Raw genomic sequence first — 21,689 nt, 5'->3', positions numbered from 1 at the left:
TCTTTACAGCTTGTCATTTGAGGAGTATGAGTATTTTGGCTGTGGAAGCCAGATACACGTGTGTGTACATGCCAGATGAGTATAGTAAAATTTTGGCCCAATTTTAAAGTAGAGAAGCATTTTCCTTCTTTGTAAGACCTGAAGTAGCATGTCCTTAATACACTTGTGTTCTTTCATTCAGGAAAGCAGTGTTTCTTAGTCCTACGTCAGCAGCAGTTTAATGTCCAGGCTCTTGTTGCGGTGGGAGACCATGCAAGCAAGCAGATGGTTAAATTTGCTGCCAAGTAAGTAAGCAATTATATCCTGTTGTCAGAATAAACAGTGGTGGGAACCAGGACTCCCAGGGGTTTGGACCATTTTCATATATTAACATCAATGCTTCGTTTGTTTAAAAGTGTAGTTATGTAAATTGTCAGTTCAGTGTTGCTGAATACATTAAACTTACAAAAGAGAAAATATGGAACACAGGCTTGAAATTCATTTGGAACTGCTGAAGCAGCACTCTCTACAGGCAAGTCACATTTACTTTCAAGGAGAGTCACAAAAAGCCTGGCAGCCTGAACATAGGAAAGCAACTTTATTTCGTTGTGTTTGTTGAGCTTCATTTCCTCCCTCCCTCTCCAGTTTGAGATTTGCATATTAAGCAACAAGTTTTCTAACTGAATAAAGTGTATAAAATACAAGAATGTAGTTTTGTAAATCATTCCCTCCTGAAGGAAGTAAAAAAAAATGTTATAACATGTTACAACTTTTAAATTTGACACCAAAAGGGTTAAAAAAAAAAAAAAGTAAAAATTGCTTCCCCACCACCACCACAAACGTGTTGCTGTCTGGCTCAGAGGTCTGTAGAAGCGCATTGTTTTGTTCAGTTTGCAAGAGGCAGGATATAGAGATAGTGTAGTGGTCGTGCATGCTGTAGCTCTTAAGATAGTAGTTGATGCCACAGCATCAACTCTTGTTGATTTGTTTGTTTGTTTTGTAGTTTTGTTTGTATGTTTTTTTCTCAGTCAAAATTTTATTTCCATGATAATGATCAAAGAAGACTTGGAAAAATGGACTGTTTTACATTTTAAGTAATAGGATACTTCATAGGTGTAACTGTTTTTTAAAAGAAAGAAATTCAATCTAGAGTAAGTGTTATATTTTTTCTGTTGATTTTTATCTCTGTTCTTTAGATGTATGCTTTCAAAGATGAGTTAATATAGATAGAATTATCAATTTTAGAACTAGAGAAAAACACAAATGATCTAATTTTACATTCTGATTTCTATTTGGGCCATCCCTGACTCCCCCAGCACAGTGTTTTACATATAGTGGATGCTTAGCAACTGGTTTTGGTTGAGATCTGCTTATCAAATTTAATTTCATTGTATCATAGCAATACCTGTACTCTGGTTTAAAAATTCCAGTGCCATTAATTACATCAATTCACTGATGAACTCTGTAGTATTAGTACTGCTAGTACAGTAGCCCCCCCTCGCCCTGTCTCCCAGTCCTGCTGCCCAGACTGTCACTTTCATCTTTTCTACCTGTATCTTTTGGTAACTACATTTGCTGTTTTCATCTCACAGTCTGTAAGTGTGCTTGTGGGGTGTGTTTGTCATCTAGTCTTTTAAGGTCAATCTGTATCCTATGAAGTGGGACATAAATAAGCTTGGTCCCTAGAAATAAACTTTATCTATACAGAGAGCCTTCTGTAAAAAGAGCCCCTGGAAACCACAGACATAGATGCTAAATTATATTTAATATCCTGAAAAATACTGGAAAAATGTCAACTTCAAATCAATAAACAATGTTTATGCTTTTGTCTTTTATATAGTAAATTGGTTCTGAAAACTAATAGATGAAGCTGGAAGTTTTATGTAGACTATATTTTTCCTTTAAACTGCATTATAACCTCAGTGTTAGATTCCTAAAGAGAGAATTCTAGTCTAAAAATATTTTGAAAATCCCACTTAGCCTTAATATTCACTAAGAGGTGTTCTTCTGACAAGAGGATGGTCAATTCATTTGATGTCTTTAGAAGTAGACACGTTAAAGTAGTCTACAAATAGTTGTTTGTTGTCATTTTGTTTTTTCTCAGAAACTCCCAGGAGTTGACTCACAGCAATTGACCATATCAGATGTCAAACAAAGCTTACTAGCTAGAAGAGCTACTTGCAAATGGTCTCCCAAACAGAACTTAGTTCACTAATACCTTATAATATATAAGGAAAGAAAGGCTTTCATCTAAATGGGATAGTGTAAGGGTGATCTTTCTTTTAGAGAAGGGAAAAATTTAGATAATTTAGCCTGGATTTCATAATCCTGAGGTGGAAACTCAGTCAAGATCTAATCTATTTCAGGCTTAACAATTAAGTTGTGACTTGAATTTTTTTTTTAAAGCAAAGAACATGTAGCTATTTTTAGTCCCTTTTAAAAAAACTGCACTTCATTTAATTAGTAATGTGTAGGAAAAGATGGTTTCATAATAGAGCTGTTGCAAATTATAAAGCCTTTGAGTGGTTATATGCAAGTGAATGGAGCCAATTTTATACAATAGACTTAACGTGTGGTACTTAGGTTATAATTATTTAACTTTTGGCATTACTCATATGTTAAGGTATCTAGCCTGAGTAAGAGTAAATGTGTTAATAGCTTTTGCTACCTTGTGGACAAGGAAAATTATCATGACTAAGACTCTGGTGAAAAATGATGTGTTTTTAATTTTTGTGTTTGGTTGATAAGATAATTTTCTTAGGAACATGATTTCATGCTCCTGATAGGTTAGTCAGCTTGTCTTTTTTATGTGATTTTAGACTAAGGCAGTTCAGAAATCCTGATCTTTCTTGATGATAGAAGTCTAAGGCCCATATCCTTTCTGACAGAAAGCCAGTAGTATGATCTTACATTCAAAGTACTGATTTTTAAAGAAGAAAATCAAGAACAGAAAAACTTTACTTTGAAAATTACCAGCTCTTTTCATGAATAATAATAAATCGAGTGAAGTTGTAAATTCTAAAGAACTTTCAGAACTTATTTAGGAAAGATGTGTTGGTTTTTTTCTTTATCCTTCAAAATCTTTTTCCTAAAAATTATCTTTCCTGGCTAGGCTTAACATAAACTCTGTGTTTTATTTAAAATGGGTGTGCTTGGCTCCATTGTGAAAACAAAGATTAAGGTAGCTTTCATACATTTATCTTTGAGATCATTTGCTCTGGCAGTGCTGTTTAAGCTGGCACTTCTGTAAAACAAGAATCTCAAGTGTAAGGTGATCGTTAAATCCTAAATAACAATAAAAAGCAATTCCTCTATTTGATATTAACAGATGAAAAATAAGAATTTTTTTAATCTGCTGTGATCTATTTGCTTATTATTGTTATACCATACTGCAAAAACCTTAACATGGACTTGCTATGTTTTTAAGTATGAAGGATAATCCAATTTTCAGATATGGCACCAGAATGAAAGTAATACTATAATTGTTTACTGAAGTTTTGAAAAACATTTGAGAATAAAGTCTTCTATTAGTCTCTTCAAATGAGTTTTCTAAGGTATTTGGCTTCAAAAATTTTTTGTCTCTTTTTGATGTTGTTCTTTATAATTTCTGCCACATGTTAGTTGGGTTAGAACAAAATAGTCCAATCATTTATTAAACTAATATTTACTGAGAGATACAGACTCTTCCTGTTCCCTTCTTCAGTCCTTACTTGCCATAAGTTTCTTTTTTAAAAAGTGTTGTTTTTATCTAAAATCTTTAATAGCTTCCTATTTCCAACCATGTCCATTATTACCGCTAAAGAGAGCCCATATAGTAGTTTGAGGACCACTGGTCTATGCCATATTGAGTAGTGCTTAATTCTTACCAAGCTTATTTTGAACTTAAAATTCTTGGGGTTTTGGTGAAGAAAAATGAGTTCACAAAATAAGTCATCATAGAACTACTAAGTTAAACCTTTAATTTTTATGAAGCACCAGTGGGCAGCTGGGTGTAATAGAGGGCCAGAGAGCCCAGAGACTTGGCTCCCCACTAACTAGCCACATGACTTCATAAATTGTTTACTGTATGCTAGTCTTACTTCATTCTTTAGAGCTAAGGCCCTTCTTTAAACATCTTTATTTCTACTTACCTGAGAAATATAAAAGTCTGAGATTGAGTGTGGTTCTAATTCAATGCTGTTTAAAGAAGTTACTTGACATGTAATCCAAGCTTGTACCTTCCTTAGAATTGGAATTAGATTTTTATTATCAAAAGCTGGTTTCTTGGGGCCGGCCCAGTGGCGTAGTGGTTAAGTTCACACACTCCACTTCAGCGGCCTGGGGTTCGCAGGTTCAGATACCGGGTGCGGACCCACACACCGCTTATCAAACCATGCTGTGGCAGGTGTCCCACATGTAAAGTAGAGGAAGATGGACACAGATGTTAGCCCAGGGCCAATCTTCCTCAGCAAAAAGAGGATTAACATTGGATGTTAGCTCAGGGCTAATCTTCCTCACCAAAAAAAAAAAAAAAAACCTGGTTTCTTATTTTTTAAAATGCTTACATAATTTCTGTTTTTTGCATGCTGTTTTAAGTGGCAAATATATGGTTTTTCATGTTTGGGCATTTTGAATTCTTCTCCTCAATGAATTGTACATGTAATTTACATCATTGAAGCATTTTGTGTTGGTACATTACTCAAAAAACTAGTGCGTAGCAACTTTATAGCCTGTCCTCTTTTCTAACTAATCTATTACACCTTTCCCAAGATTTAAAAATTATTAGTTTAGGGCCAGCGCCGTGGCTTAGCAGTTAAGTGCGCACGCTCTGCTACTGGCGGCCCGGGTTCAGATCCCGGGTGCGCACCGACGCACCGCTCCTCCGGCCATGCTGAGGCCGCGTCCCACATACAGCAACTAGAAGGATGTGCAACTATGACATACAACTATCTACTGGAGCTTTGGGGAAAAAAACGAGGAGGATTGGCAATAGATATTAGCTCAGAGCCAGTCTTCCTCCGCAAAAAGAGGAGGATTAGCATGGATGTTAGCTCAGGGCTCATCTTCCTCACAAAAAAAAAAAAAAATTATTAGTTTGAATGTGAGTGGTTGTGTACATCTGTGGAGCACATTTCTCATTGAGTATAGTAAGATTCAACAAATTATTTCTGACCACAAGAAAGAAAGCTAACAAATTTTTGCCAGTTTTGCTGAAAACCTTTAATACTCAAGTTTCTGGAAGTGTTAAAATTTTAATAATTAGTTTTTGTTGATATTAGAATATGTAAATATGCAGAGAGAAATGCTTAAAATAGTGTCTTTTTCACCATTGATCTTTGGGGGGGGGCTAGAAGGAGTTAAATAGAATAAAATGGGAATAGTTTTGAAAAATATGAACCGATGACCACCTAAAATTATAATTTTGGTCATCACCTAGCTTTAACTAACTTCCAAGTTTATCTCTACTATTTACAAGTAACAATTAGCATATATCAGATATAGGATTTCTTACATACTATAGGCCTTTACTGTGACGGTCTAGCATAATAAAGCACTTAGAGGGGCTTAAGTCTGTAGTACTTAAAATGATGTGAAATAAAAGGTAAAAACCACTATTCATACAAAGGTTATGTTGCTAACCTTCCATTATCTTGGGTATATTGGGTACATTATATGAATAGTGATGGGATAGTCTTCAGTGACCTCTGTAACAGGTGCCATGTATATTTTAGATGAAAGACCATGGAAAAAAGTCCCCCCCCACATACACACCTAGACTTTTATTGCGTGTGAAATATTTATAATATTTAAGAAACTTAATCTACAATTAAAATTCAGTATAATGACTACCCTTGCTTTGTCTTGCCAAGCTTTCCAGTGTCTAGCATGAATCTTTATACTTTTTGGGGTGCAGTGGTCACTAGCAGCTTCCCTACCTGATATACAGGGGAAATAACAAAATAGCAGGTTTGCTTATGATATAACAATAGCAGCAGTAATAGCTAACTATTACTATACACTAAATATGGAGCTGAGAAGTGCCATACTTGCATTTTCTCCCTTGATCCTCACAGCAGCACCGTGAGGTGTAGATACTGTTTTGTCCTTTTGTTTGTTTTTGGGGTTTTTTTGGTCTATTTGTTTTTACAAATGAGGAAATTGAGATTTAAGATACAAAGTGTTTTGACTAAAGTCTCTTTGACTCTAGGGCTCACACTTCTCTAGTCTGTGTCATCCTGCCTCTCTGAGACAGTATAATGATATTAGTTCAAAGCCCTCCACAGTATAGCTCACTGAGAATACAACCTTAATGTCATTAAAGTATGTTGATAACTGGGAAAGGGAAGCCCTATTTCTTTCTGCCTCAAAAGTATCTTTTCTAGAATGTGCAGTTTATTCTGGTCTATGTCCTCAAGGAGTATATAGCTAGTTTGTTTCTCCAGGGCAATAATGACTTTTAGATACTGCCCCTGAGTTATTGAGAACCAAAACTGGTGAAAAATAATAATTTTGGTTTAAAAAGTATAACTGATTATAAAGAAATAAAAAAGATTATGTTGAGTCGTAAATTGATGCTAGAAACAGTACCAAAGGAGGAATTAAAAATTTTTCTAACCATTGGTAATACTAATGAACTTTGTCTCCTCTGCTATAGAGGAGTAGTTGCCTTCCTAAGGAATCACCCCATTGTTAAAAAGCATGCTATAGAAACAGTGGGGAGAAAGGTAGTTAGAAAATAGAGAGTTTCATGTTTGCAAAGATAGTTATTTTTCTTGAATAATTTTAATATAAATATATTTGATAGCTATAATTATAAACATGAAACCTAAAACTTACTAGGCAAATTTAATAATTGCGTCTACTTTTGCTGTCTTCTGCCTTTTTTTCCTGTCATCAGCACTGCCACACTGTGCATTTTACACTTCTTATCACTCCATTGTGAGAAGTAAAACACAAAGTCACTGAACAGAGCAGCTGCGTGGTATATGCAACTGATGTGGAAAATAACACCACAGACTCAGAATTTAAAATAAGAGTTTATCCTTTGCTAAGATTCTAGATGCAAGAAGGAAATGAGAGTTTGGCTAGGTAACTAATGCTGTTCCTTAACACATCAGGCTCTTTGTTTATACACTTGTACAAACTAAAATCCTCTCCTAGAATTGCTCTGTTGTAGGCAAGGGAGGAGATCTTGGGGCATTCAGGTATAAGTGTCCTTTTGGGTTAACTTTTTATAGAGTGGTGCTAATATTTATTCATTTCTGCTGTATTATAACACATACATTCCTAAAAATCACTGTGCTATGCAAAATTATGCAATAAAAACCTGAGAGTTTATGTAGAAAATAGGTTAATAGCACAACAGTCAAAAACTTCATCAGCGACATAGTTTTATAAAAAAGAATCTAATTTTTTAAAAAATATAGGTAGAATAGTTTTATATATGTTGAAGGTTGAGAAATACATAAATACTACAATAAATATCACACTTTTAGACAAAAAGACATGCTGTTTCCTTGTGGAAGTGGGCGTTAAAAGAGTTTCAGCTTGTAAATTATTGTGAAGTGGTGGAAGGAAGGCTGTCTGAAATCAAGAGGAAAGTTAGACCACCAGATGTGGATAGATGTGGCATATAACACAGGTAGATGTTTGAGGTGTGTTTTACGTATACCTACGTGGCTGAGTTCACCTGAGTACAGTTGTCTCCATTGATCTAGTGTTTCTCACTGATGAACTCTGTCATAGGCAAACACAAAATTCTCATTATACTCAGATGGATCCCTAATACATCAATTGTGTTGGAATTAATCACATTTTCAAAATAAGTGTTATAGCAAAACTGACTATACTCTTAAAAGAGATAACATTGTTTGCCCAGTGAGTGGGTAAAAATGTAAGTCTTATCTGTTTGCTTATGTGTGGGAGTGAGGAAAAGAAAGAAGTAGAAAATGACTTGAACATTTTTAGTTTGAGAAACTATGTGGGAAGGACACCATCAGTCTAGAGTAAATTCCTAGGATGAGCTGGAACTAAACACAAACCACTCTCTGGAGCTAGGATGGGCTCACTTTCTCTTAGAGCACTTGGCCAGATGAACAGTGGATACTGCACAGGGGTGGGGCTCTGTGAGCAATGAAGAAAGGGAGAGTGGGTTTGGATAGGCAGCCAGCAGTATCTCCTAAGCTTATCTCTAGAGTAATTTGGAGAGAAGTTCCAGCCTTTTGAGTTCATGGAAAGCCCAAAGACTGAAATAAGTTGTTTTACTGAAAATCATTTTATTTTTCTGGCTGATAGTATTCTTCTCCTCCCTTTCCAAGTCATCTTCTCATTCTAAATATTTTCAAGTGTCCAGTGGAACACCTTGGCCTTGAAATTCTTACTTTTCTCCACTATCTTCACCGTTATTTCATTTTAACAACTCCTGAGGCCACAGCTTGGATTTTACCCCTCAGAACTTCATTTTAAATTCCAGTGGCCATTCTCTATAATTTCCACTGTTCTGCCTCTCCCATGCCTCCAATCTTCTGTTGGACCTCATCAAGACTTCTAGTCTTTTTATCAATCTCTCCATTTTCTCCTAGTTTTTTCTGTCCCCTTTTGACCTCACACAACCCCAGTTCCATTCCTAGAACTACTCGCACTGCATCCTTATTCACTGTACCCTATTACTTTGTTTCTCTTGCCCTACAAATCCCCTACAGACTCCCTGCCCCATAGACTCCTGATCTCATAATCTATCACCGAGGTTAAAGAGCGGGTTGTGTATTTGTGACGCAACAATTGTTTTTTATTCTTCAGTGGGCCCAGTAGAATATATTCTACTTTACAATGAAGATAGAGGTTTATAGGCTGCTTCTATTTTCATTGTTTCACTGAACTCTTCAGGATCTCATTCCTCTTTGTCCCTTAGTTTCTTAAGTATAATTATAATTAGAAAAGAAAAATTTGGAAAACACTGTGAGTTCCATTGCTTAATGTATTATCAGCCCACTATTATGATTAAAAACAGCACATGAACAATAACATATAAATTCTGGGGGATTTTCTTATTTAAATAAAGCAAAAATCCTTACTTATAGATGTTTTTAGCTTACTTCAGAAATTTGAGGACCAGTGAAGCATGAGGTAATTCAAGTGAATATTTAGTAACACATTCACTTTGGGAAGCGAGCAGCTTAGCGAGCCAACTAACCGTTCTGCTAGAATCTTTGGTTTGGAAAATAGCATCGGTAGAAATATGTCCATGAGAAAAAGGCCATTTCTAATCCTCATTTAATTTTCATTCTGTCTTAGATCAATTTTAATATATGAAATAATCGTAATTATCTTTAGTACTAGGGGAGTGCCTAAGAACTGTTTATTTGTTCTCAAGGTGTTTCCATTTTAAATAGTGCTATCCTGAGATACTGGACATTTAAAATGTGAACTCCTCTGCAGCAAAGTGGGACAAATAATGGTATTTATGTTAATTCAGTGAGGCTCTACATTTAAGTCTATTCCCTCTGGCCGTATACCAGGTGGAAAAAAGCAAGGACTCTACTATTAAAAATATGAAATCAGATAGTTCCAGCTGGGGTTTCCTAATCATTTAAGAGGGAAAATATGAGGTCGCTTTTAATATCCTAAGTAGATAACTATCTTAGCATTTACTTTAGATATTGAATCTAAGGTGCTTATCTTTGCCTTACTGGCGAGATGGTACTGCTAGCAGTCTCTAGCTTTTGAATATTTTCCTTAAGAGCAGCATTGGCTCTTAATATGGGGTCAGTGGTTTTCCCCAAATTATCTTTCCTAGGAATATTCAATTCATCAATATACTAATCCAAAAAGTTGACGCACTAATTGGATTGAAGTGCCACAGGACTCTTCAACACATTATTTTAATCAATTTGTTGGAAAAATCAATTTTCTCATGGTTGAATGCATATAAAAATGAAGCAACTAAATGAGTTACCTAGGAAGGTTGGCACATCTCATTCCCTAGAGATCTTTAAGAACAGGGTCTTAATTGTGTATCAGAAATGGTTTGAGGTCTTTAAATGAAATTCGCCTGGAAGCAGGAAGATGGGATGCCTGTCCAGGCCTGTGTTTCTGGATCCCGATCTTATGTTGACATTAATGTTCTAATATTTACAGCTGGTGTTTGAGTTGAGGGAAGAAGTCATCCCTATTTTTCTTTTTAGAATTATTTTTTATTTAGTGCCATTGTAAAGTAATGAACAGAGTAGTCTGTGTTACTTATGGTTGAGCCTTGTAAAGACAAATTTTTTTAAAAGTTTGTTGTTAAGGACTACAGTGAATGTAAACACAGGGTTTTTTTGTGTGTGTGTGAGGAAGATCAGCCCTGAGCTAACATCCATACTAATCCTCCTCTTTTTGCTGAGGAAGACTGGCTCTGAGCTAACATATATTGCCAATCTTCCTCCTTCCCCCCCCCACAAAGCCCCAGTAGATAGTTGTATGTCATAGTTGCACAGCCTTCTAGTTGCTGTATGTGGACGCGGCCTCAGCATGGCCGGAGAAGCGGTGCGTTGGTGCGCGCCCGGGATCCGAACCTGGGCCGCCAGTAGCGGAGTGCGAGCACTTACCCACTAAGCCATGGGGCCGGCCCCTAAACACAGGTTTTTAAAGTTTAAAGCTAAAGTTATAGGGACTACTGTAAAGGGCTACAGTTAATTTGAGTATCAGTTGTTAAAATTAAAAATTATATTTTGCTATTTGTTCTTATGTAACACCTCTCCACCCCACAGCATAGAGATGTTTGGATTCTGAAAAAAAGGCTTATTCAGACTGTTATTTGTAGGCATACATATTTTATTTTATTTTTCTTCGTATTAGTCATTGTGGTTAAGTGATTTATTGGTAGCTGGTGAGTCACAAGTATGTTTCTCATTCTCTGATGAGTCACCTAGCTGCATACAAGTTTGTTTATTTTCTTTCCTTTCTAGATCTTTCACCTAAAAATAAGTATTTTACTTAGTTGGTAGGTTAGAATTTCAGTTTGCTCCATTAACTTTTAAAACTGTAAAATATCAAAGTAATACTCAGAAGTCTCGTTGACTTAGAAAACTTTTATTTAGCACCTGCTCTGGTCCATGCACTGTGCTGGGCTTGGTTATACAATGACACATATATCTTATAAGGATCTTAATTTGGAGAGAGGGCAAAAAGAGATATACAGCTGCATGCAGAGACATGTTACAGGTGCTGTGGTGGAAGTATATGTATATATCTACAGTTGAGGCCCAGAGGAGGTGGGCACCTGGGTACCCCTTTAGCATCATGTGGATAAGTTGGTGAACTTAGGCTAGATCATTATACTGTTGTGGATTGCAACTCTGAACAACTGTATCTAGATGGTTTATACTTAAGCTAGAATGAAGTACTTATCTATTGGAGGAGAAACAGAACTTCTGTATTTGGCTCTATCCAGTTCAATATTTGTATTGAAAACTTTGATAAAGATGTGCTTTAAAAGTAGGTCTAAAATCTGGTGTCAAAAATTCCCAGTTTATGGGATTAATTCTTCTAAGTTAAATATAACTTAAGTAATAACTTCATATTGTTTTATACAAAGATTCTGATGAATTTCTATTGAGGCTGGCAGCAACATCAGGATGCCAGGTTGCATCAGCGTTACTGGAGAAGGTAGCACGATTCTTGGGCATTTTGAAAACTATTTGTGAAGGGCTTATTATTTCTAGTTTCCTTCAGGTAAACTATAAAGGAATCTGGCAGCTCGTGAGCTTCTAAGAATGAGGCTGTATTATTTCAGAGTGAGCTGCTAATGCATTCTGGAGTATTTAAAATTTGGTGCTAATTTGTGAGTATGTAACAGAACTGTATAGTGTGATAATCAGTACATGATCTTACTAGATGTGATCTTCGGCTAATTACTTGACCTTTTAGAGTCTCAGGTTTCTCAGCTGTAATGGTAGTAATACCTACCTTGTTGGCCTTTGTGAAGTTTAAGTGAGATGGTATATGTGGAAAGCACTTCACACAGGAACTGGAACATAAAAGAAAATTGCTAAGTGATATGGGAATAATAATACTTTAGGTGTTTATATATATTAAGATCAGTTTCATTTGAGCTGTAAAAATAAAACTGTGCTTCTTCAACATTAAAATAATACAGAGAAGATGAACAAAACTACTATAGTGGGATGACACAAAATTTATGATGCTTTCCATATTTTTTGCAAATGAGAAAAAATGTAGAGGGGTATAGACCAAATAGTAAACAGGGAATATAGGAAGAGGGGGTTGGGTATCTGATAGGGAACTTAAACTTCTAAATTTACATCTTTATTTAACATTGGAATTCCTTTTTTTGTTTTTAATTTTTTGTTTATTGCAATAACATTGGTTTATAACATTGTATAAATTTCAGGTGTACATCATTATACTTCTATTTCTGCATAGATTACATCATGTTCACCACCCAAATACTACTTACAACCCATCACCACATACATGTGCCTAATTATCCCTTTCGCCCTCCTCCCTCCCCCCTTCCCCTCTGGTAACCACCAATCCAGTCTCTGTCTCTATGTGTGTGTTTGTTGTTGTTATTATCTACTACTTAATGAGGGAAATCATACGGTATTTGACCTTCTCCCTCTGACTTATTTCACTTTGCATAATACCCTCAGTGTCCATCCATGGTGTCACAAATGGCTGGATTTCATTGTTTCTTATGGCTGAGTAGTATTCCATTGTGTATATATACCACATCTTCTTTATCCATTCGTCCCTTGATGGGCACTTAGGTTGCTTCCAAGTCTTGGCTATTGTGAATAACACTGCAATGAACACAGGGGTGCATGTATCTTTACACATTGGTGTTTAACATTGAATTCTTAATAAATAAGTATACTCTTTTATAATAAAAAATAAGTTTTTGAAACAACGTTTAAAAATATTGTTTCACAAATAACTTAAAAACGTAAGCGCAAACCCTGCCATTTCCCATCCCTCACTGGTAAAGGGCAGTGTGAATTGGAGGTCATTCTTCTTCGTTCTCCAAGAGGACTTGGCAGAGTCAGCACCTCACACTGGGACCCAGTGACGAGAGATGGATGAAGTACTTCTTTCCCAGGTCTATTTCTCTCCTATTTATACGCAAGATGGTGATTTCTTTGACTAGAGTCATGTGCTGTTAAATATTTTTTCACCTATCTACTATACAGAAATGATACTTGCACTGATGGCCTACAAATCACCTACTCCAACAGACTTTTCTCAGTCTTTATGATTCTTGTGCTCTACCCAGTGGTCTCCAAAGTGTCATTTGCTTAAGATTACGCATTGAGGAAAAGAAAATAATTAAACTTTTATTTCTTTTCCTTTCTTCCTTTCTTTTTTTATATAAAAGAGTAAGAAAGAATTGAGTTTTTCTAATTATCTATAGTTAATTTATAGATAAACATTGGGCCTGTCAGTTGGATTGCATGTCAGGTCACATGTCACCTATAGTATGTGAGCTCTCTGAAAGAAGGCTCTGGAATTCCAGGATTGCAAAGGACCAAACTGGTAGCCTAACGCTCGTTCACTTGCAGCATATTATAACCAATTGCAGCTAACTGTGCCTGGTTAACTGGTTTTGGGGGATTATATTTATTAAAATAATAAGCTGACCCTCAGAAAATGGATAGGTGGCTTGGAAGGATTTCTACCAAGAGACCATAGATTAAGGCTAAAACTTAAAATGTAAGCACAAACGAGAAAATGTTAATGCTGACACTTCTACTCATAGCATGAGATCTTTGTGTCAGCCACATTATGAAGCTTTTTTTTTTTTTAATGATGATCTAATCATATCTGACAAGATGTCAGTACTCCTCTAATTGGAAATTATTAGGAAGACTATGTGAAGTATGGATTTGTATTCACTAATGTTAATTATGAACCTCATCCCAAGTTTATATTTGTCTAAAGGTAATACCTACATTTAGTATTACATGTATATATATGATTTAAAAATAAGTTAAATATATATGTATTGGGGTACATACACAATTTTTTTTACTGGTAGAGTAAATCAAATTATTAAAAATGTTTGGAGACAGCTACTCAACCCGATAGTTGGTATATTAACTATCTATATTAACCCCATATATAAGGTTAAATCTATCTATATTAACCCTGTATTTGATATATTAACTAGTCTCTCCCTTTTAAAACACCTAACTTCCTTGAATCTCTAATGCCATTCTCTTTAGATTTTTTTTTTTTCTTTTTGGTCTCCTCTTCTCCCCTACTCAGAGTTCTATCATGGTCTTTAGCATTTCTGAAGGATGGTAAATAGTAGATGAAAATGAGATTGACCTCCCAAAAAACTGATTTGTGTGATAAAACCAAGAAGTCATTCCAGATAAGTTGTTTTAAGATTGTTTTAGGCATGGCTGATTTTGAAATGTGTTTATAGCCCCTACCTCCTTCCCAGGAGCAGTCACTGTGAAGAGGACAATATTCACTTGAATGGATAAATTCTGCTGTGTTTGATAAGAAATCAACCCTAATATTTCATAGTCAAATTTTATATATCTGTTTTTTTAAAAATCTCTTTACAATGCATAATACACATTGTAGGTTTATAGTGTGTAAGTGATAAAGTACAAATAAACTTACTTACTTCAGAGTCCTTTTCTTTTTGCTGGGGAAGATTTGCCCTGAGCTAACATCTGTTGCCAATCTTCCTCTTTTTCTATGTGAGCTGCTGCCACAGCATGGCCACTGACAGATGAGTGATGTAGGTCTGTGCCTGGGAACTGAACCCGGGCCACTAAAGTGGAGCACGCCAAACTTAACCACTAGGCCACCATGGCTGGCCCATTCAGAGTCCTTTATTATGATCAGATCATAATAGCTTTGAACTCAAGGATTTTTTTTTTTAATTTCATAACTTTCTTAAGCTTAAGATTGTGTTAGTCAGCTGTTGCAAAAAAACTACTGTGTAACAAACCACCTCAGAACTCAGTAGCATGACAATACTACCCAAAGCAATCTATAGATTCAGTACAGTCTCTGTCAAAATCCCAATGGCATTTTTTTTTTGCAGAAACAGAAAAATCCATCCTAAAGTTCATGTGGAATCTCAAGGGACCCCAAATAGCCAAAACAATCTTGAAAAAGAAGAACAAAGTTTAGGACTCACACTTCCTGATTTCAAAACTTACTACAAAGCTACAGTAATCAAAATAATGTTGTACTAGCATAAGACTAGACATAAAGACCAATGGAATAGAGTAGAGAGCCCAGGAATAAACCTTGGTGTATATCACCAATTGATTTGCAACAAGGGTGCCAAGAACATTCAGTGGGGAAAGGACAGTCTTTTCAACAAATAGTGCTGGGAAAACTGTATGTCCACATGCCAAAGACCTTACCTTACACCATATATAAAAATTAACTCAGAATGGATCAATGACCTAAATATAACAACTATAAAACTCTTAGAAGAAAACATAGGCCAAAAGCTTCATGACATTGGATTTAGCAGTGATTTCTTGGATATAATACCAAAAGCACAGGTGACAAAAGAAAAACTAGATTAGTTGGATTTCATCAAAATTAAAAACTTTTGTGCACCAAAGGGAACTATCAAGAGAGTGATAAGACAGCCCACAGAATGGGAGAAAATATTTGCAAATCATATATCTGATAAAGGATTAATAGCCAGAATAGATAAAGAACTCCTATAACTTACAATAGCAACAACTTACAAAAACCCAATTCCAGAATGGGCAAAGGACTTGAATACACATTTTTCCAAAGAAGATATACAGATGGCCAATAAGCACATGAAAAGATGCTCAATGTCACTAGTCCTTAGGGAAATGCAAATCAGACCACAATGAGATACTACTTCATACCCGTTAGGATGACTATTATGAAAAAAAAAAAAGAAAAATAACTAGTGTTGGTAAGGATGTGGAGAAACGGGAACCCTCATCCATTGCTGGTGGGAATGTAAAATAGTATGGCTGCTGTGGAAAACAGTATGGCAGTTCCTCAAAAAGTTAAACGTAGAATTATCATATGATCCAGCAATTCCACTTCTAGGTGGGTATTCAAAAGAATGGAAAGCAGGGACTCAAACAGATACTTGTACGCTATTGTTCATAGCAGCGTTCTTCACGATAACCAAAAGTTGGAAACAACCCAGATGTCCATCAACAGACGAATGGATAAACAAAATGTGGTATGTACATATAATGGAATATTATTTAGCTTTAAAAATGAAATTCTGATACATGCTATAACATGGATGAAAAAACATTATGCTAAATGAAATAAGTCAGACACAAAAGGACAAATATTATGATTCCACTTACATGAGTTACCTAGAATAGTTAAATTCATAGAGACAGCAAGTAGATAGAGGTTACCAGGAGCTGGGATGGAGGGGAGTTGGGGGGAATGGGGAGTTAATTGTTTAATGGGTACAAAGTTTCTGTTTGGGATAATGAAAAAGTTCTGGAAATGGATAGTGGTAATGGTTGCACAACATTGTGAATGCCACTGTATTGTACACTGAACAGTGGTTAAAATTGTAAATTTTATATATGGTATGTTGTACCACATTAAAAAAAAAACTCGGCTGCATACAAATAAACCTTGATTTCTTGCTTACACATCTGTGGGTCAGCTCGAGTTCAGCTCCTTTAGGCTTGTTTTGAAGCTGTGGTTTGGGTCCTGGTCTGCTTATGTTTCTCAGCTTCCTTGGACCAGCAGCTACCTGAGGCATCATCTTCTCGTGCAGAAAAGCAGGAATGCTGAAGGGCAAGTTCATCTGCACAAGCTGCAAAAACTGGCAAATGACACAAATAAGCACATTTCAAGTTTTTGCTGACATCACATCCACTGACATCTCATTGATAAAGCAAGTCATTTGGTCAAACCCAAAGTCAAAGGGCAGAGAAGTACCTTCTGTCTACCTTGAAGCCATGGCAGAAGTGTGGATTAATACTACTACCATAGAGCAATGAAGACTTGAGACCAATAATTCAGCGTACCACAGAGATATCTAAGAACTTTAAAATTATTTGGCAACATTAAAAAATGTTTGGCAACAATAAAGAATTACTCATTAGTACATTATTTTAGACTATGAAGTTTACTTCCTTCAAGTATTGAAACTCTTGACAATTTTAACAGAATCCTTCAAGTCTATTTTCTGCATTCTCCCTTTTTAACTTTTTCTTAATGACAGAGGGCCATTATCATGAGCATCTATTGCTGTGCTAGGTTATAATGTGGTTCTTTGCCACTTCCCTATTTTTGTTTGTTTTGTTTTTTATATATACTCTTCAGCAGTCAAAACTGTTAGTACAACAGTTATGCCTACTTCTAATAGTTTCACCAGACTTTTGTTTTTTAGTTTATTGCTTCTTATGCCATGTAGACATGAAAACTTATAATCAAGATTGATAGAACTACAGATAATAAAAGTGTCCCTGAGGTTCTCAGTGAGGTCCTAAGTAGTAAACTGTATGGCACTCATGTTGGAAAGGTGAGATTTTATTCCTTCAGATTACTGAGTACTGTTTATTTTTCTCCCATGTTGCATGTTTTATAATTGTTTGAGTTATTCATACATTATATCATTTGCTAAAAAAAAACTTGATAAAGGCCAATTCAAAATATCTATAAAATATTTTATATAAGAATGGTGCTTTTTACAATTTTATTTTCTAAAGACAGTTTTAAGTTAGAAGTAAACTATTAAATTGGTGGTTGACAGTTAGGATGACATCAAGTCTGTTGTGCCTATTAGGGCATTTTTAATATCAAGGCTATACTAATTCATCTTATTTGTAGAGTGATTAATTATATGTAGGGTCAAAAGGGTGGTTGGAAAGTGAAAGAGGTCTAAGACACAATGCAATGATAGTGTGTTTTGGAAGGTGGTAGTAATAATAAAAATAGCTGACTTACCTTTTGAAAAGATGTGTTTAATTTACTTCATTCATTTCTCCTACAACAAAATAGTTCCTGAGAGTTCCTCTGCTTTCCACCATGGGTTTTTTTCCTACCGTATCCTCTGTAAAAACCCAAGGCTTTTGATTGCCTGTTAGACATAACCCTCTTTCAAAATATCGACGTAGTGGCATATTAGTTACAAAATGTAAGACTGAAACCTACAGGGTCTCTTTATGGTACCAGTCAAGCTGTAGTATATATAATATAAAGTGTGAAGCCATCAACAAACAATATTGGTTAAACTCATATTAATTAGACTTTTTCTACAAAGTGGCATTTTATCCTTCTACTGGCAGTAGGTTATTCAAGTATTCCTATCCCTCTTATATTGACTCTAATTATACACAAATACACATGAAACCCTCATATAACCTTTTACTAGTTCCAACTAGCAAGTTTAGACTGACTCTTTTTCACAAATTTGACTCATTTTTTGTTTTAATGTTTTTTCTTCTAAATTCATTTATGTGTACAAATAAACAGGGATAGGTATATCGATATAGATATGGACGTAGATGTAGATAAGAGACCTGAGAGCTAAATCATACACCGTTTAAAAAATCATGGAATGATTTTACTCACATAGCTACTCTTTTAACAGCATATAGCTGCTAGATATAATAAGGGAAATACTGAGATTGGAAGGGCAAAAACAACGAATGACAAGCATCCTCTATTATCTAGTTAATCCTATCTTCTGATTGATTCAGTAGACCAATTTGTGATAGCAGAAATTTAGCTTTGACCCTAACTTAAGAAACAGGTCAGGTTTTCAGAAATTCTTTTGTGAGTTGTTGAGTACAGGAAACAATGTGTTTAACTTGAGTTGGCTTGAAGAAGACTGTCTGATAATGGAAGGCCTCCTACTACGTAGTCAAAGGGGGTGAGGTAAGAGAACATACCTCAGGGCAGGGACATAGTGGGAATGTAGCATGGTGGAGCTGTAGTTGGGGCAGGTCAGGTTACTCAGTGAAGCAATAACTGATCAAGAAGGAAGAGAAAACCTTCCTCATGGAAACGTGTGAGATAAGCAACAGAATTCTCACAAGGCCTGAATCCACAAGGCCTGAATCACACTGATAGGTGGCAGTCACACTGAAGAAAGATTCAGTGACACTAGATTGCCAGTATTAGAAAGCCCTTTTAACAATAAACTGAAGCCTCTTCATCACTTCAGGTTTCAGAGGAGCCTTATTTTACTTCACCAACTACCTCTCTTACCATAATAGATTCTGAGTTTTTTCAATACACAAGAATTTAACTAGATATTAGGTGATAGCTCTAGTGCAAGAGACTTATGAGAGTGCAAGAGATGTGTGTACTGTTGTGGTTTTTTTTTTAAGGTAGGTAGTAACAGACATAAAATTCTAGGGGGTATAGCAAAGTGAAGTGAAAATTTTTCGTTCTTACTTAACTACTTTTCATCTATAATCCTCATTTTGATCCTTTTCCAACCCTGAGTAAATGTTCATTGAAATGGATTGTGGTGTTCCTTTGGATAAAATAAGCATTGTTGGATTTCTGGAATCTTGTCCAAAAGCACCACAATTACTAAGGACCCAATTCCTCACGAGAACGAATAGAAATTTTCCTATGAAAATTAAATCTTGTTGTTTTCTTTGTTTAGATTCTGGCCATTCATTTTGCAGGATTCTAGACAGGGACTTGAGCTATGAGAGGTTAATACAAACGTTAACTGGGGCTTGTGACATAGCAGATAAACTCAGTCCGGGACAGATGTTCCTAATACATGTTTGCCATTTCTGTTACACCAGCTGCCCCATGTACTCCACTCTGTCTCACTTGTCACTCTTGCATTTTTCTTCCTTCCGTCTTCTCTTTTCACCTCACTTCTGCAGCTCCAGTTACCACCTGAGAGTTTTAATTGATAGTTTTATAAACAAAGGGAGTTGCTTTGGCCAGTTGAGCCACCATGATGCTGACATCACTCTTAGAGATCTGAAAATTAAATCTTATCCTTTTCCACAAATATATGGTGACACATTCTGTAGGTACAATAATGTACATAAAAGTAAAATTGGTACATTTTGTATGGGAACCACCATTTTGAATTACACCTTTTCTCCCTTGGTTATATACTAGAGATCAAAAAACAATCAATTGGCGAGTTTAATAAGCTACTTCATAAATCTTATCTTTCAGAATTTGAGTGTCTTGTGTTCAAACTTCAAGTTTGTTATAGAATTAAACTGCCCAAGAGATGCATTTATTTTACTCTTAGTGTATATTAAGCTTCATATAGACATTCTTAAATGGGATTACACAATCCAGTTGGCTGTCTGCCATAAATCCAATGACAGTGTGTACTCAGAAACCATAGGCAATGAAGATTTAATTGCAGCACCCTATTGCCCTCTTATTACCTTGAAATCTTTTCAGTTGACCTTCTTCTATTATTTAATTCCATTAAACATCAGTAATTGCATTTATTGAAGCCGATGTTTCTCGTTATAGGAAATGCTGATCTTAGTAAATTTTCACTATAGGGAGGGAAGTATACTTTAATAAATAATTGAAAGACCTTTTCCTACTTTTCACAATTCAGTGCTTGTCCTGTTGCCTTTTTATAAAGGTATTTTATAAATGGTAACTAAATTATGGCATCTAAAAAATCATCTCTTCAAGGAATCTCACAAGGTGTGCTACATAATAGCTTATTGTAACTAGGTTAAATAGATCCGCTTTATCTCAAGTGGCTGACTGTATTAAAGAAGAGTTTAATATATTCAGCTTTACTGTTGAAACACCAAATGAGTTCTGACACCTCTGATGAGATGATTAAAGTTGGGAATTTTTTCTTTTGACAGCATCAACAAAGAGAGCATCGTAGATATAGAAGGTGTTGTGAGAAAAGTGAATCAGAAAATTGGAAGCTGTACGCAGCAAGATGTGGAGTTACATGTTCAAAAGGTAACTCTTTTTAAAATATAAAATTGTGTACAGAAATAAATTTGAGTAGTTCTTAAAACTATTCATATCAAATCTATATGTTCTTAATAGAGTTGATGTAAAATATAGAGATTTATAAATTGATTACTGAATCAGTTACCTTTTGTTATATAATCAACCACCCCAATACTTAGTGACTTAAAAAAAAAAAACATGTATTTGCTCACAATTCTGTGCACCAGGCAATTAGGGTTGGCCCATCTGGGGTGGCTCATCTGTTCCATGTGACATGAGGTGGACTCTCTGATATTTCTGGGACATCTTTTCCTCTGGCCTCTCCTCATCCAGCAGGCTAGCCCAGGCTTGTTGACATGGTGCCAGAAGGGTTCCCAGCAGCAAAAGAGGGAAGCCCTAAGTGCAGGCAGTTTTTAAGTTTCTGCTTGTGTCACCTTTGCTAAATATCTCATTGGTCAAAGCCAGTCACATGGAAAAACTCAGATTTAAGGGATGGAGAAACATTCCATCTCTTGATGGGAGGAGAGGCAACATCATTGAAAAAGGACAAGTATACAGGAACAGGAGGAATTATTGCAGCCATTTTTTTAAACAATCTATCATAGTCACGTAGGGAGAAATATGAAATACATCTAAAAGCTTTATTCACTATTATGAACCTATTTTGCTGTGAACTTTCTTCTATAATTTTATTTATTTATTTATTTTTCCCCCAAAGCCCCAGTAGATAGTTGTATGTCATAGTTGCACATCCTTCTAGTTGCTGTATGTGGGATGCGGCCTCAGCATGGCTGGAGAAGCGGTGTGTCAGCGCGCAT

The 21,689-nt window shown here is 35.7% G+C and overlaps 1 protein-coding gene across 1 annotated transcript in view; it reads left to right on the top strand.

Moving 5' to 3' along the window:
* Window positions 1-21,689, top strand: part of DARS1 (aspartyl-tRNA synthetase 1) — a 61,537-nt gene that overhangs the window by 18,830 nt on the left and 21,018 nt on the right. Inside the window, exons 4-5 of the mRNA XM_004423862.3 lie at window positions 182-284; window positions 20,775-20,877. Coding sequence (XP_004423919.1) covers window positions 182-284; window positions 20,775-20,877 — 206 coding nt within the window. The remainder of the gene's footprint in view (window positions 1-181; window positions 285-20,774; window positions 20,878-21,689) is intronic.

This window comes from Ceratotherium simum, chromosome 9, assembly GCF_057802395.1.
Source record: "Ceratotherium simum simum isolate JZ-2026a chromosome 9, ASM5780239v1, whole genome shotgun sequence".
Lineage (NCBI taxonomy): Eukaryota > Metazoa > Chordata > Mammalia > Perissodactyla > Rhinocerotidae > Ceratotherium > Ceratotherium simum.
This window is presented reverse-complemented; position numbering and strand designations above follow the sequence as displayed.